At 52.5% G+C, this 13,246-nt stretch overlaps 5 protein-coding genes across 5 annotated transcripts; 2 read left to right on the top strand and 3 right to left on the bottom strand.

The window, feature by feature from the left end:
* Nucleotides 1-120: 120 nt before the first annotated feature.
* Nucleotides 121-890, bottom strand: BDY24DRAFT_339719 (histone H3; the record flags this gene model as incomplete). Its single annotated transcript, XM_076637377.1, has 5 exons — nt 121-197; nt 278-348; nt 448-583; nt 669-750; nt 846-890. The coding sequence occupies 5 exons, from the start codon at nt 888-890 to the stop codon at nt 121-123; spliced, it is 411 nt and encodes a 136-aa protein (XP_076497509.1).
* A 734-nt stretch (nt 891-1,624) lies between these two features.
* Nucleotides 1,625-2,344, top strand: BDY24DRAFT_350564 (histone H4; the record flags this gene model as incomplete). Its single annotated transcript, XM_076637701.1, has 4 exons — nt 1,625-1,792; nt 1,889-1,997; nt 2,132-2,192; nt 2,287-2,344. The coding sequence occupies exons 1-4, from the start codon at nt 1,709-1,711 to the stop codon at nt 2,342-2,344; spliced, it is 312 nt and encodes a 103-aa protein (XP_076497508.1). The 5' UTR covers nt 1,625-1,708.
* Nucleotides 2,345-2,944: 600 nt separating this feature from the next.
* BDY24DRAFT_440782 (uncharacterized protein) lies at nt 2,945-5,663 on the top strand. The gene is made up of 10 exons (XM_076644553.1): nt 2,945-3,248; nt 3,317-3,399; nt 3,488-3,559; nt 3,644-3,762; nt 3,827-3,914; nt 4,009-4,061; nt 4,132-4,526; nt 4,616-5,139; nt 5,264-5,344; nt 5,450-5,663. Exons 1-10 carry the CDS (start codon nt 3,135-3,137, stop codon nt 5,583-5,585), a joined length of 1,665 nt encoding a protein of 554 aa, XP_076497507.1. The 5' UTR covers nt 2,945-3,134; the 3' UTR covers nt 5,586-5,663.
* A 270-nt stretch (nt 5,664-5,933) lies between these two features.
* On the bottom strand, nt 5,934-10,390 carry BDY24DRAFT_414547 (beta-glucosidase; the record flags this gene model as incomplete). The annotated part of the gene is made up of 26 exons (XM_076643328.1): nt 5,934-6,131; nt 6,197-6,280; nt 6,346-6,373; nt 6,440-6,638; nt 6,693-6,716; nt 6,793-6,883; nt 6,989-7,056; nt 7,130-7,252; nt 7,313-7,538; nt 7,618-7,701; nt 7,781-7,895; nt 7,979-8,054; nt 8,125-8,188; nt 8,256-8,327; nt 8,398-8,407; nt 8,509-8,689; nt 8,773-8,891; nt 8,960-9,046; nt 9,124-9,187; nt 9,258-9,363; nt 9,438-9,457; nt 9,528-9,541; nt 9,608-9,682; nt 9,780-9,853; nt 9,955-10,157; nt 10,234-10,390. 26 exons carry the CDS (start codon nt 10,388-10,390, stop codon nt 5,934-5,936), a joined length of 2,562 nt encoding a protein of 853 aa, XP_076497506.1.
* A 437-nt stretch (nt 10,391-10,827) lies between these two features.
* BDY24DRAFT_386622 (class I SAM-dependent methyltransferase) lies at nt 10,828-12,504 on the bottom strand. The gene is made up of 7 exons (XM_076640133.1): nt 12,280-12,504; nt 11,978-12,206; nt 11,730-11,862; nt 11,433-11,658; nt 11,324-11,360; nt 11,094-11,245; nt 10,828-10,989 (listed from the first exon to the last, which is right to left on the bottom strand). Exons 1-7 carry the CDS (start codon nt 12,402-12,404, stop codon nt 10,851-10,853), a joined length of 1,041 nt encoding a protein of 346 aa, XP_076497505.1. The 5' UTR covers nt 12,405-12,504; the 3' UTR covers nt 10,828-10,850.
* Nucleotides 12,505-13,246: the final 742 nt, after the last annotated feature.

The raw sequence follows: 13,246 nt of genomic DNA, 5'->3' as shown, positions 1-13,246 counted from the left end.
AAAGGCATGACATGTCATAGAACACGTTAAAGTTAAAGAAGAGCAAAGACGAAAGACCGAGGACCAAAAGGGTGGATGAAGAAGAACGAGAGCGAGGCGAGACGAGCGGTTTAAGCAAGTTTAAGCTCGCTCTCCACGGAGTCGTCGAGCGAGCTGAAGATCCTTGGGCTGGATGGTAACTCGCTTGGCGTGGATGGCTGGAGGAAGGGAAGGAAGAGGAAGAAGAGTCAGCGTCGAGAAAGGAGAGAGTGAGAGAGGCGAGGAGACGAAGACTTACCAGCCAAGTTGGTGTCCTCGAAGAGGGAGACGAGGTAAGCCTCAGAAGCCTCCTGGAGAGCCATGACGGCGCTGTGAGAGAAGGAAGAACGAAGGAAGGGAGAGAAAGGTCAGCTTGAACTCGAGAAGGTGAAGGTCGAAGTAGGGGAAGAAAGGAAGGGTGGGACGAACGAGGACTGGAATCGAAGATCGGTCTTGAAGTCCTGAGCGATCTCTCGGACGAGTCGCTGGAAAGGAAGCTTCCTGATGAGGAGCTCAGTCGACTTCTGGTATCGTCGAATCTCACGGAGAGCGACAGTTCCGGGTCCTGAAGAAGGAAGAGAAAGAAGAGGTCAGCTCTCAAGCTTCGAACGACGCAAGAGCTCAACAACGACGTCGAAGACAGAACTCACTGTATCTGTGAGGCTTCTTGACTCCACCGGCGGCGGGCGCGGACTTTCGAGCGGCCTTGGTGGCGAGCTGCTTTCGGGGGGCCTGGAGAAGAAAGAAGAGGGAGGGAAGGTCAGTTCGAGGAGAAGAGGATGAGGGAGGAAAGGAGGGCGGAAGGAAGAACGAGAATGAAGACGCACCTTTCCTCCGGTAGACTTTCGGGCGGTTTGCTTGGTTCGAGCCATGGTAGTAGAGTTGAAGGAAGAGAAGGAAGTTGGGTGGAAGGTGTTGGTTGGAGGGGAAGGAGGGAGGGCAGAGGGAGGGAGTTCTTTTCAGTTTGCTTTTTCGAGAGGAGGGTCCTTTTGACGCGTCGTGTAGCCCCTCTTCAAAACAAGCTTCATTCCTTCCAAAACTGCGTTGCAGCACTGAAAATTGAACGAGAACACCCTGAGTACTCCAGAAGCTGGGATCAGGTATCAGAATACCTATCGTTCATTTAATTCTAGAGATAAAGGCCCTCTTCCTTCTCTCCCTCTTCCTCCTCTCCCTCTCCTCTTCTACCCTTAGAATCGTCTCCTACGCCTTTCCCTTTCATTCGTTAAGCTAGCTTTTTATCAGGTTCATCTTCATAGATCGATATGTCCACCTAGGTGAGAAATGACGCGTATCTGGTCATTGGACGCGTCTATACAATCCCATCTCCTCTTCCCGCCCCCTTATCACCTTTCTTACCTTCTTCTCCCTTAGAAACGTTCGCTACGCCCTTCCTCTGCAGACGTTAGTTTAGATTTTTCTCAGGCTCATCCTCTTTACCTACATTATCGACCTAGACCAGAAAACGTGCGATTCTCTTGATCAACGCGTCTACACAACGCGATCTTTCCTTGTTTTGATGTTTACTTCTGATAGCGCAGCTCCCTCCCTCCTCCCTCCCTTCTCCTCCTCCCCTCCTTTTTCGAAAGTCAAAACCCCTTCCTCCCTCCTCCCTCTCTCCTTTCCTTCCAACCACCACTTACACACTTTCCCCTCACACCACCCCCCACCCCACTTACTACTACACAACATGTCTGGACGAGGAAAAGGAGGAAAGGGACTCGGAAAGGGAGGAGCCAAGCGACACAGAAAGATCCTTCGAGACAACATCCAGGTTCGTACCACCATCTCACCCTTCTTCTATACTCTCTACTCTCTCGTATACATTCTTGATAACTGACCTTTGGTTTCTCTCTCTCAATCTTTGCAGGGTATCACCAAGCCCGCGATCCGACGATTGGCGCGAAGAGGAGGAGTCAAGCGAATCTCTGGACTGATCTACGAGGAGACCCGAGGTGTCCTCAAGCTCTTCCTTGAGAGTGAGTACTATAGTTTCATCCTGGAGTGGTTGTAGTTCGAGTGGGGGTGTTGGTTGAGGTGGACGAGGTGTTGAAGACGTCGGTCGATGTAAGCTCGAAGCTGACCTTCCCTTTTCCTTTCCTCTTCCTACCAGACGTCATCCGAGACTCTGTTACCTACACCGAGCACTCCAAGAGGAAGACCGTGACGGCATTGTGAGCAGAAATTCTACCCCCAATATATACATTCCCTCGTTGAATGTGTCCGCTGACTTCCCCTTCCCTTCCTTCGTTCCTTCTCTTTCTTCAGGGATGTCGTCTACGCTCTCAAGCGACAGGGACGAACTCTCTACGGATTCGGAAACTAGATTACCCTTCTCGTTTCTCATCTACCTACTCTTCTACTGCTGAGGAATACCTTCGGTTTCTTCCTCTGGCGCTCTTTTGGTCGTTTCGCTTTTTCTTCACTCTCATCTTTACGAATTCATGATCTCATGTGTTCTCTCTCTTATCACGAGTCGTTTGTTCTTGAGCTGATTCATCTTCGGAAGAAGATTGAAAAGGGCCCTGGTAGAAGGAAGGAAGAGAGAGAGACTCGAACGCGTTGAGCTCAACGTGCATTTCCCGGCATACCCTGTTCCTCGTAAGTACCAAGAGCCTAGATTTTTCATCGCTTTCCCTGGCCATGTGTGAGAGAGGAGAGAGACGTCCCCTCTCACGCAAAGCACGAATGAGCAGCGGACAAGAGAGTCCCAGACGACGCGTCGAGGAGGAGTCCAGATCCCGATCGGCCTTCAGGGACGCGAAAAAAAAAACGAAGCAAAGGGAAGAAGAAGGTTTCCTTACGGAAGTCGAACTTGCTGCTGCAACGAATTGTCATCCGTATCTATGATCCTTGGGAAACCGGAAATGGGACGTCGTCCTCGCACGATTTGTGAGAGAACGATCTAGATAACGGTTTCACTGCGCTCTGTAGCATTGTGAAAAAAAGGCTCTCGATTCTGTTCATCTGGAGGGGCGAAAGAATCTTGCCGTGAAAGAGAAACAGATCAAGAACAGAAGATTCAAGAGAGAAGAGAGAGTGTTGAGCTTGGACGATTTTGACCTCCAGCGTCGACGTCTTCTTCTTCCTCCCTTTGAACGAATCTCTCCCATGAGATGTCCTCTTCCCAGTCTGGTCCAGCGCACGAGTCGATTTCCATCGTAGAGAACATCCTCGCCAACCATCTCCTCAGCAAGCCTGCTCACGAAGGAAGCACCAAGCTCATCAACGTGAGCTCGTCTGTCCTTCACCCTCCCCTCCTGCCTCGAGCTCACCCTCCTTTTCTCCTTCTCTGCAGGCTTTCAAATCTCACCTCAACAACAACACTCCCGTCGTGAACTATCACCTGCTGAAGCATCCGTTCACGAAGGAAGGTAGAAAGTGAGCTTCGGATCTAGTTCCTTGCGAGCTCAAACGTCCCTTCCCTCCCTCCGTTGTCTGACCTTGTTCCCGTTGTTGATTCGGCCAGGCTCGAGGAATGCATTCTAGATCCTGCCTACCACAACGTTATCGCTCACCTCATGAGCAAGATCGGCCTCAAGTTCGTACCATCAGAGCACTCGTCTTCTCCACTCGTTCAAAAGCTGGAGCTCATCGACCCTTCTCCTCCCTTCTCTCCCTCCAGTCCCGCCGTCATCCCTCTCTGGGCTCAAACGTCAAGCAGCACACCATCACTCCCTGCGTCTCATCCTCAGACTGCTCCTTCAGTCCTCGTGAAGACTCCCTCACGCCGAGTCAGCAAGAGTTCGTCTCCCCTTTCCCTCCTCTCTCGAACGCGCGTCGAAGCTCACGCATTCCCCGTTCGTAGGTTCCGCTTCTGGATCATCTGCGCCAAAGGTTTCGAAAAAGACTCGTACAGCTTCGCCTGTGGACGAGCAGGAGTTGTGGAGGCAGAAGTAGGTCGAGCGACTTCTTTTTCTCCCCCTTCCGACGACGCGAGCTGACTCTGTTCGTTTTCTCTCTCGCTCTCGCTTTCCCACTCTTCCCTAGGGTCTCGAGAGAGATCAACGAGAAGGTCGCATCTCTGCAGGATCGCTTCGTCGGTGAGCTCAGCTTCTGCCAGCTTCGTGTCCTTTCTCATCCTCTGACATCTCTCCTCCTTTTCTTGAACAGTCATTTCCGAGGCTCACTACGACCTCGAGAACCAACATCGCTCGGTATGTCAACAGCTTCAACAGCGAGGCCGGGAACTCCTCGACGTTCAAAGATCCCACACCCAACTCGAGCACGAAGATCGTCAAGCGAAGGAGGAACGAGACCAGCTCGAAACGGAGAACAACAACCATCGACGAACTGCCATCGCCGCGGAGGAGGCCCTCGTTGAGATGGAAAAGAAGGCTCTGAGAGCGATGAGTAGTAGGAGTCTCGAGCTAGAGCTTTTGACGGTGGAGAGCGAGACGAAGGCTGTGAGGTTGGAAGAGGTGGAGAAGGAGTTCGGAGAGGAGAGGAGGTTGAGGAGGGTAGCGGAGGAGAGAACGAAGAGTTTGGAGGAGGAGCTTGAGAAGCTGGTGAGATCGGCTTCTTGAATAGATCTATAACGTCCGTCCTTTGGTCGATAGACAGGAGGCTCACCAACTTTCCCCTTGCTCTCGTACAGAAATCGTCAACAGCGCGACGAGTCGACGCGTCGAATCAAACCATCGTCGTTCCACCTCCACTACCTCCACCACCACCTCAGCAGTATCCCGCACCTCCGCCACCTCGTCCGGTATCCTTCAGCTTGACTCCCACTTCGAAGCCCAAAGCAACCTCCACATCTCGAGCTTCTTCCTCCGAAACACCTCAAGCTCCCGTCGCACGTTCAAACCCCCTCCTCCCTTCCTCGACGCTGGGTCAGAAACGTCCCCTCTCCTCCATCGCCACCGACGATCACCAGAACCCTACCACCAGTCACGCCGTAACGACCTCCGAAGAACCTCTCATCAAAAAACCTACCGTCAAAACTTCTTATCTTCCTTCTCCTCCCTCCAAACAATCCTCCCTCGGACAGACCACCAGCAACAAGGCTTCAGCGAGCTCGACCCCTAAGTCTACAGCAAGGAACCCTCCCAGGCCTATCCCGAGCATCCACGAGGTTGGTCCGAGGTTCGGGAAGGGTCAGCCAGAGGACTCGGAGGAAAAGTGAGTCCTCGTCGTCGCCTCCCTCTTCGTTTTGTCTCCGCCAAGTTGCTGTCTCGAATAACCGAACTGATCTCCTTCATCTCTCTCTCTCTTCACGCGCTCCTCCTCTGCTTCTTCATCGCAGGGACGCCTTCCAAGCCTTCTGGGCGTCGAAGATCTTCCCTTCGGATCTTCACCAAGAATCGAAGATCTGTTTGGCTTGCCAGTACGTTCGCACTTCTACCCTTTATCTTCCCTTCCCCCTCGCGTTTTTTCGATCTCGCCCTCGGCTTCTTGTCCTGACATTTCCTTCTTCGCTCTCGTTGTACAGCAACCTCAACCCCTCCGCCTCCGAGCCTCTTCTGTTCCCCTCCCCCGTCCTTGCCAAACGACTCATCACGCTCAAGATGAACCACCTCCATAACGAGCACCCTAAGGCCTACAGGGAAATCACACGGGGGAGGTGATGAAGCGTCGTTGGTTTCGATTTTTTTGCCTTCTTTTCTTCGTTCTCGTTTCCGCTCCTTAACGCTCTGATGACCACCTCGTTCGCTCGAGGACTGACTGAAAGGCATGGTTCGAGGTCGTAGATCGGTTCCAAGATTGAAAGGAAGATGCAAGCAAAGGTGGAGATGGTCCGGAGGAAGAGTTGTGCAGCGCAAAGAAAAGAGAGAGAGCGAGGGAGAGAGATCAAAACGTAAGATGCAAGAACGTAGGGAGGCGAAGGGAACTTAAAAGATACAGCGGGGGTAAGGTGTAAGGAGCGAGATCGAATGTTCGTGTTCAAGTCCAAAGGAAGGACGAGGGAGAGGTTTCTAAGCGTAGATCGTTCCTTCAAGCTGAACGTCGAACGCGCTTTGCCCAATGATGACTCCGAAGTCTCCCGCCGGACGAGTCCATTTCTGATGAACGACGTCCCAGATGGAGAGGGAATAGAGGGAGAGAGGCATCGTGACGTGAGCGGTGGCTCCTGGGTCGAGGTTGATTCGTTCGAAGCCTCGAAGGACGGCGGGCTGTCGAGTGAAACGAGGTCAGAGACGCGTTCGAGAGGGGACGAGAGGGAGGAAACAGAACATACGGGTTCTCCTGCATCCTCGGGGAAGCGAAGATAGAGTTGAGGGATGTCGCATCCGTTGACGTCTCCAGTGTTCGTGAGGTCGAACTGCGAAACGAAGACGAAGGGAGGGAAGGATTGGTCGAGCTTGACGATTCTGACGAGATGCTCACCTCCACGGAGTACCTCTCAGCATGAAGACTAAAAACAAGAGGAACGATGATCAGAAAACAAGACGAAGAAAAGAAAAGAGCAAGACAAACGAACGATTTGAACAAAGAAGATCCGACCGCGCCCTTCAACGACCCCTCGCCGTCGGAGTGATAGAGCTCGAGCTCCTCGTTGTCCCTCTTGGACAAGCTCAGCTCGATGATGTTGAGGTTCGTGTACGAGAAGTTGGTGTAAGAGAGTCCGTATCCGAAACCGAATCGAGGCTCGATGTCATTTGAAAGGAAGTGTCGGTAATCTGAAAAGAAGCGGGTCAGAAACAGGCCAGAGGATCTTCGAGGAAGCTACTCACCGATGTTGAGCTCCTCGGTGTAGTCTATAGATTGAAGAGCAGAGCAAAAATCAGCCGAAAATCCGCGAGACGCGTCAAAGAAAGACCTTCCAAGACGCACCGACTTGAGGATGAGGAGGAGCGTCTGCCCCATCGAATCGGATCTGAGCAGAGTAATCCGAGATGTCCTTGGAAATCGTGTATGGAAGCCGCTGTGAGGAGCGATGAAGGAAGGGAAGCGAGGAAAGAAGAAGGAAGAGCCGTCAGCCCACGAAGGAAAGTCGATCGAGAAGACGACGACAAGGTTGTAAGCTCACTCCTGACGGATTGTAGTCTCCCCAAAGGACGTCGACGAGGGAGTTTCCGCTCTCGCTTCCAGGAAGACCTGGGAAGGAGTAAGGAACGAAGTCAGCGAAAGCAGAGAGATCGCGATGCGACGAGGAAGGCGAGGGACTCACCAGCCCAAAGCACAGCGGTAACGTTTGGATGATCGATCCAGGGCTCGAGAGTGATAGGACCGACACTGTGGACAATAACAATGACGTTCTTGTTCTTAGCAGCGACGGATTGGACGAGGGTATCTGAAGAGCGAAAGGTCAGCGTCGTCGTTTCAAAAAACGATGAAGTTTTAGGGTGCTCACCTCCGTTCTTCCAAGCAGTCAGGTTCTTCCTGTCTCCTTCGTTACCGTCGACAGTTATGTACCCTTCTCCAGAATCCGAGGCGACGAAGACGAGGACGGCGTCGCGTCGCAAAGCGGTAGAGTTGGCGCCAGCGATGTCGAAGTTATCGAGGTGCCAGCCGACGGTAGTGCGATTCTCTCGAGCCTTTGCTTGAATCGCCTCGAGGGGAGAGATGAGGTAAGGGAACTGGGAAGGAGGAGGGGGAAAGGATCTCGTCAGTCGAGAGTCGAGTTCGACGCGTCGAGTTTTTAAAGAACGAACTCACATCAGCAGTTCCAGAGCCCCAACCTGAAGCCAGCGCTCCATCGAGCCCTCCGTGATCAGGGTATCCGTTGGGACCTTTGCGAGACTGAGGGAAAGAAGGTGTCAATGAGTCGAACGGGGAAGAGAAACGAGAGAGAGCGAGAGAGATTTGTTTTTTGACTTACTGGTCCAGCATCCTCTCCGATAACTGCTATGCTTCGAATTCCAGCCTTGAGGGGAAGAACTCCGTTGACGTTCTTGAGAAGGACGGTCGACGCAGCTCCCATGTGACGAATGATCCTGAGAAGACGAAAGGAAGGAGGAGGAGAGGAGGTGAGCTCGAAACGCAACGGCAAGAAAGACGCGGTCGATCGAAGACGAACTTGTGATGATCGTCCTGAACGTCCACTCGGAGGTTCGTCTCTGGGTTATCGAAGTCCCATGAGTCGAAGTTGACGACTAGCGGTGGGGAGAGAGAAGAGTCAGCGCTGCATGGCGGGATCGGAACGGGAAGAAGAACGAAGCTCACGAGGGAAGTCGTCCTGATCCTGCTCCAAGAGGTACCATCCGGCGAGAATACGGGTGGCCATATCCTGTAAGAAGACAGAAAGGTTAAAGGTCAGCAACGAAAGCAACGAAGGAGGAGATAAGGAGACGCACGTCGAGACGAGATTCCGGGACCGTTCCGTTCATCACTGAATCGGTCAAGTTCTTGCCCATGTAGGTCGTTCCCTGGGAGAAAAAAAAAGTCGTTCGCTGTCAGTTCAAGTGTCGGTGTGTATCGAAGAGGAGGAAGACGCACGGAGTTGAAGCTGTCGAGACGGAGGAAAAAGCGACGAGTCAGCTCGGCTCCCTCCCTCCCTCTCTCCCTTCTTCAAACAAAAACATCGAACCAATAAACAAATGGACTCACGTGATATCTCCAGGCATCGACATATCCAGTCCACCCAGAATCGAAGGAACCCCGCTCATTTGGGCGGCCCAATCAGAAAGAATAGCGCCCTGGAATCCTAGCTCCTGCTTCAAGATCTGATTCTGCAGCAGGGGGTTCTCGCATGCGTAGGTGTTGTTGATGAGGTTGTAAGAACACATGACTGCGAGGTGATAGAATGAGCGAAAGAATGGAGTCAGATCGAGCGAAGACAAAGTCGAAGCCAGAAGGAAACGAAGGACCAACACGATGCGACTTCTGCCTGGACGCTACGAAGGAACGGGTGGAGGTAGATCTCGTGCATCGTACGATCATTGATGTTGCTGCTGGAGGTCGTTCGGTTTCGTTCTTGCTCGTTTGCGATGCTGCAAGAAAGGGAAAGGACGGTCAACGGAAGAAGATTCGACGCGTCGTCGCTGGGGTCTCAACTCACTAGTGCTTGACGCAAGCTTGGGTACCGAGTTTAGGAGTTTGCATTCCAATGATGGTCTCGTAGGTGGCTTCTCCGGAGAGGTAGGGACTGTTCGAAGAAAAAAGAGAGGACGGTCAGGACGCGGTCGAAGGAGGAAACGGGAAAAGAAAGAAAACTCGACTGACTCTCCACCGAAGCCTTCCCAGTTCCTTCCTCCTTCAGAGACTCGACCCATGTTAGTCATTGGACCTGTGAAGATAAGAAAGAAGGTAAGGAGGGTCAGGGCTCTGAGGAAGAAGAGAAAGAAAGCAGAACGAACCAAGAGCGATATTGATTCCCTTCCCTCTAAATTCCTGACCCATAGCAAGTCCACGAGCTCGAATGAGCTCTCTATCGAAAGTTGAAGCAGCGTTGATTCCAGCGGGCTGGGTAAGAGCAAAATGAGGGCAAGGATCAGTCTCGAAGACGCGTCGTGGTTTTCGAGAGAGAGCGAACGCACGAAAGAGGAAGCGAAATCGGCTATTGAACCGAGCCCAGAGTCAGCCAATCTTTCAGAATAAGCGTTCGAGCGAAAGCAAAGGTAGCTCACCGAATCGAATTCCTCTGAACAAAGCAAAGGTGAAGAACGCGTCAGGTCGTGAAACCTCCAGCTAGATCGACCAAACTCACAGGGGCGAATCCTGCAAACAAAGTCCGTTAGGAAATCCTATCTCGGGCTGAGAGGCGATGTTCCCGACACATCGTCTGTTACACGAAAGGAAAGAGGGAAGAACGAGACGATCCAGATCGCCCAACGATCTTCGAACGAACCATCTCGCGATGAGAACGAAAGAAATCTTACCCGTTCGTCCACCCGACTCCAGTAGTGACGTTGGCCTTCTGCTCAATGGTCCAGGTTGAGATGAGAGCTTTGGCCTGAAAGAGGAAGGAAACAGGAAGGAAAAACAACAACAAACGATGAGCTCGAGGGAAGCCGATTCGAACGGCCGCACTTCCTCCTCCTCCTGAAAACTCACCTTTCTAACCGCATCAGCCCAAGCTCCTTCTCCTCTAGTCTCAGGAGTAGGTCCTACGAAGGGAGAGGTGACGAGATTGGTCTGCTCGGGAGCAGGAGCGACGCTCGAGGTGGAGGTGGAGGAAATCGAAGGTTCGATGGTTGAGGTTGGAGTTGAGATCGCAGAGATGGGTTCGACCGTGAGGGAGGAGGCGAGGGATGTAGCTGCCGGAAAAGAGGCAAGGAAAAGAGTGAGTATACGATCTGTTCTAGATGAGAACGAAAGGAAGGAAGGACTCACTGCTCGAAACGACGTAGGAAGAGAAGGAAGACGGAGTCGTCGAGGCAGTCGAGCTCGAGTTGAGGAAGACGGCGCTCTCTGTAGAGTTGACGGTGGGAGCGGCTCTGGAACCTTGTTGAAGGGCGAGTAGACCGAGGAAGTGGAGAAGAAGAACCATCTTGAGGTGAGGTTGTTGTGGTTGCGAGTCGAAGAAGGAAGGAAGATCGAAAGACGAGGGTTGGTCGGGAAAGAAAGAAATCTCGAGCTAACGAGAGAGGACCGAGCAAGAAAGTGGAGGAACAGGTCAGATGGGAGCTTATATTCGTGAGCTATATCATGTCGGCTAAGGTAGAATGCTAGCGATCCCGAGGGGAGCAGATGGTCGAGCTGGCTGAGAACGAGTTCAGGCGATCATTTCGCCGAGCTGCTGCCGCTTTTTGTGGTTGATTTCTCTGTGTCGCTGGTTTTCTGGCAGTGAAATGAAGGGAAGGCTTCTAGGATATCAGCTTGAGTCGAGTCTCTTTAGATAGAGGAAGAGCTAGCGAGAGAGTCCAAGCGAGGACTCGTCGTCGTCGGTCGCACGCGTTCCCCCCATCTTCTGCCCGACTCTGCTCGTCAAGAAATCCTCATCTATCAGCCTAAAGACCCCAGCTATCCTCGGTACTCTCGCTAGAGCTTCCTTGGCCTCTGCTAGCCCTCCAACCCCAGCTGATGAAGTAGTGAGCGAAGAGCAGTTCCATCTCCTCGATCTCGTCCAGCATCTCCAGCTTCGACGTTCTGGCGAGAGACGACGAAGAAAGAGGGGAAAATGATAAGAGTTCAGTAAGAGGCTCATCTCTCCCAGTTTGTCGTAGGAAGAAAAATAGAGCTCAGAGACGCACCGTTCCTTCTCTTCCGTCGAGATGGTTTCGGAACGGATCTGGTTGATATTCGAGACGCCTGAGCCGGACGAATAGCCGTTCCTGGAGAAGCGGAGGGGCTGAGAGGAGAGGTCTGGGTAGAGGGAAGCTGATGGGAGAGATATTTGACGCGACTGAGAGAAAGGAAGAAGGAAAGGATCGGTCAGGAAACGAGACGCGTCGAAGAGAGAGAAGGAAACAGGACGACGTACGCTCAAATTCGAGATCAAGACTTTGCCGAAGGAGTCACTGGAGATCGTAGAGAGTTGAGTTGAGTTCAGGAGAGAGCTTAGATCTAGGGAAGAGATCGCTCGAACTCACTTCAGCCCGGTCATCTCGTAGACGATTCCTCCGACCCAGGCGTCGCACTTCTCCTCGAACCATTTGACGAGACCTTCGCTGATTTCTGGGTCCAGGTAGACGAGGAGACACTCTGCTATCCAGAGAGTTGGCAAGGAAGGCTCGATGAGGTCGGCAGGGAGGGGATTGCGAAGGTCTTGAGGGAGGAGGGAGTAGATGGGAGATCGAAGTTGGGTTCCGGATTTCTCTGTGCGAAGGAGCGAGGTCGGAGACGATCAGAGAAAGCGTGCGAGCTCGAGGTAGATACAAAGAACTCACCTATCGTGACAGAGGGTCCAAGGACGTCAGAGAGCACCTTCGACTTCTTGATGAAGGCTGCCTTCCTCGAGGTGATCTCGTCAAAGTCGAGCTCAACGTACTTCTTCACCGAGTCCTTGAGCTCTGGATCTGACTGTTTACCGTACCACCGAGGCCAAGGTACAACCTAATGAACACCATGCTCTCCTAAGAAAGCTCCAGCCCTTCGCAGAAGAAGAGAGACGACGGAGGAGAGAGTCCAGACTCACCATCAACCTCCAAAACCTCGTATCACTCCCAGCTCCCAAGCTCACAATCTGCCCTCCTTCCTTCCCTGGCCCTCTCAGAAACTTCTTGACTAGCTCATCCACTCCAAGGGTCCTAGCGTGAGTACCGATGTTGATGAGAGGAGGGCGACGGTAGGATTCTCGAGGGGGTCGACCTCGAATGAACAAGCTCGCGAAGGGATCAGAGAGGTAGGAGGCAGAGACGGCAGATCTGAGAAAGCGAGAACAAGACGAGAGTCGTCAGCTCTACAGAAAGTGAGAGTAAAACGTGAGCTGAGACTTACAATCGAGAGAGAGCCGCGTCTGAATCTGTTGAACGAATGGCCTCGTCCGGCGTAGGAGGAGGGGAGGAGGAGGAGGAAGGGAAGGATGAGCTCGAAGGAGCAGAGAATCGTTGAGGGAAGCTCATAGGTTTTTTTGCGAGGCTGAGGAAGGAGCAGCAGGAAGAGGAAAGGGCGGGTAGGAGCAGGATTGTCGAGCCGAGAAGGGATCTATAAGAGGATGTTGAGCGTTGGAGGTCAAAAGAAGGAAGGAGATTCAGGAGCTCGCGAGCTCGGACGAAACGAAGAAGAAAGAGAGCTCGCCTCAGACCGTCAAATTTCTCACCACTGCCTCAATTTCACCATCCCCGTTTCTTCGTGGCTCGAAGCTTTCCGGACCTGACTCGTTCCTCTCTCTTTCGTTCCAGATTGGACTCCCCGAACTCAAACTCGCTTCTCGAGACGACGCGACCGATTCTCAGTAGTCAGACTTGGCTTCCTTCCTTCTCCCATTTTCTGCCTTCGCATATCCTAGCTCTTTGATCCTAATCTACGATCCATTCTCTCGTTCTATGTGGCTGTGTGCCAGTGCTTTCGAGTTCACGACCTGATTTGATGCCCGTCTCTTTCAACCTCTCCTTTTCTTGTTTCTCTTCGCTATCTTCCGGTTTGATCCTGACAGTCTCTCCGCCTTCGACTTCCTCAAATGGAGCAGCACCATCAATCAAACCGTCCATGAGTCCTCCTCAAACTCTTCGAAACGCGTCGTCCTTCGCTCGAGGCAATCAGTGACCAATCACCTCAAAAAGCGCGTTCGTTCTCAATCTCTCTTCTTACCATTACTTTCACACTTCTATACTCTTAGGTCTTACCCTCTTACCTTACACGTTCGTTCCTAGCTTGCTCGTCCTGATCCGATGTCTCTCTCTCTCCGATTTCGACGCGTCTCCCTCTTCTCTCTTTCCACCACGACGAAGATTGAAAGGTCGGT

Source organism: Mrakia frigida (genome assembly GCF_051309035.1).
Source record: "Mrakia frigida strain ATCC 22029 unplaced genomic scaffold BDY24scaffold_12, whole genome shotgun sequence".
Taxonomy (NCBI): Eukaryota; Fungi; Basidiomycota; class Tremellomycetes; order Cystofilobasidiales; family Mrakiaceae; genus Mrakia; species Mrakia frigida.
The sequence above is the reverse complement of the archived record's forward strand: the minus strand, read 5'-3'. Positions and strand labels throughout refer to the sequence as shown.

Bases quoted from the DNA above. Each gene is read 5' to 3' on its own strand.
- BDY24DRAFT_386622 (XM_076640133.1), bottom strand. From the start codon at position 12,404: ATGAGCTTCCCTCAACGATTCTCTGCTCCTTCGAGCTCATCCTTCCCT. The intron at 11,246-11,323 runs GTACGTCGTCCT...CCTTTCTCTCAG, and splicing joins TCTTGATCTCGAATTTGAGC to TCGCGTCAAATATCTCTCCC. The intron at 10,990-11,093 runs GTGCGTCTCTGA...GTCTCTCGCCAG, and splicing joins TCGACGGAAGAGAAGGAACG to AACGTCGAAGCTGGAGATGC.
- BDY24DRAFT_440782 (XM_076644553.1), top strand. From the start codon at position 3,135: ATGTCCTCTTCCCAGTCTGGTCCAGCGCACGAGTCGATTTCCATCGTA. The intron at 3,249-3,316 runs GTGAGCTCGTCT...CCTTCTCTGCAG, and splicing joins GAAGCACCAAGCTCATCAAC to GCTTTCAAATCTCACCTCAA. The intron at 4,062-4,131 runs GTGAGCTCAGCT...TTTCTTGAACAG, and splicing joins TCTGCAGGATCGCTTCGTCG to TCATTTCCGAGGCTCACTAC.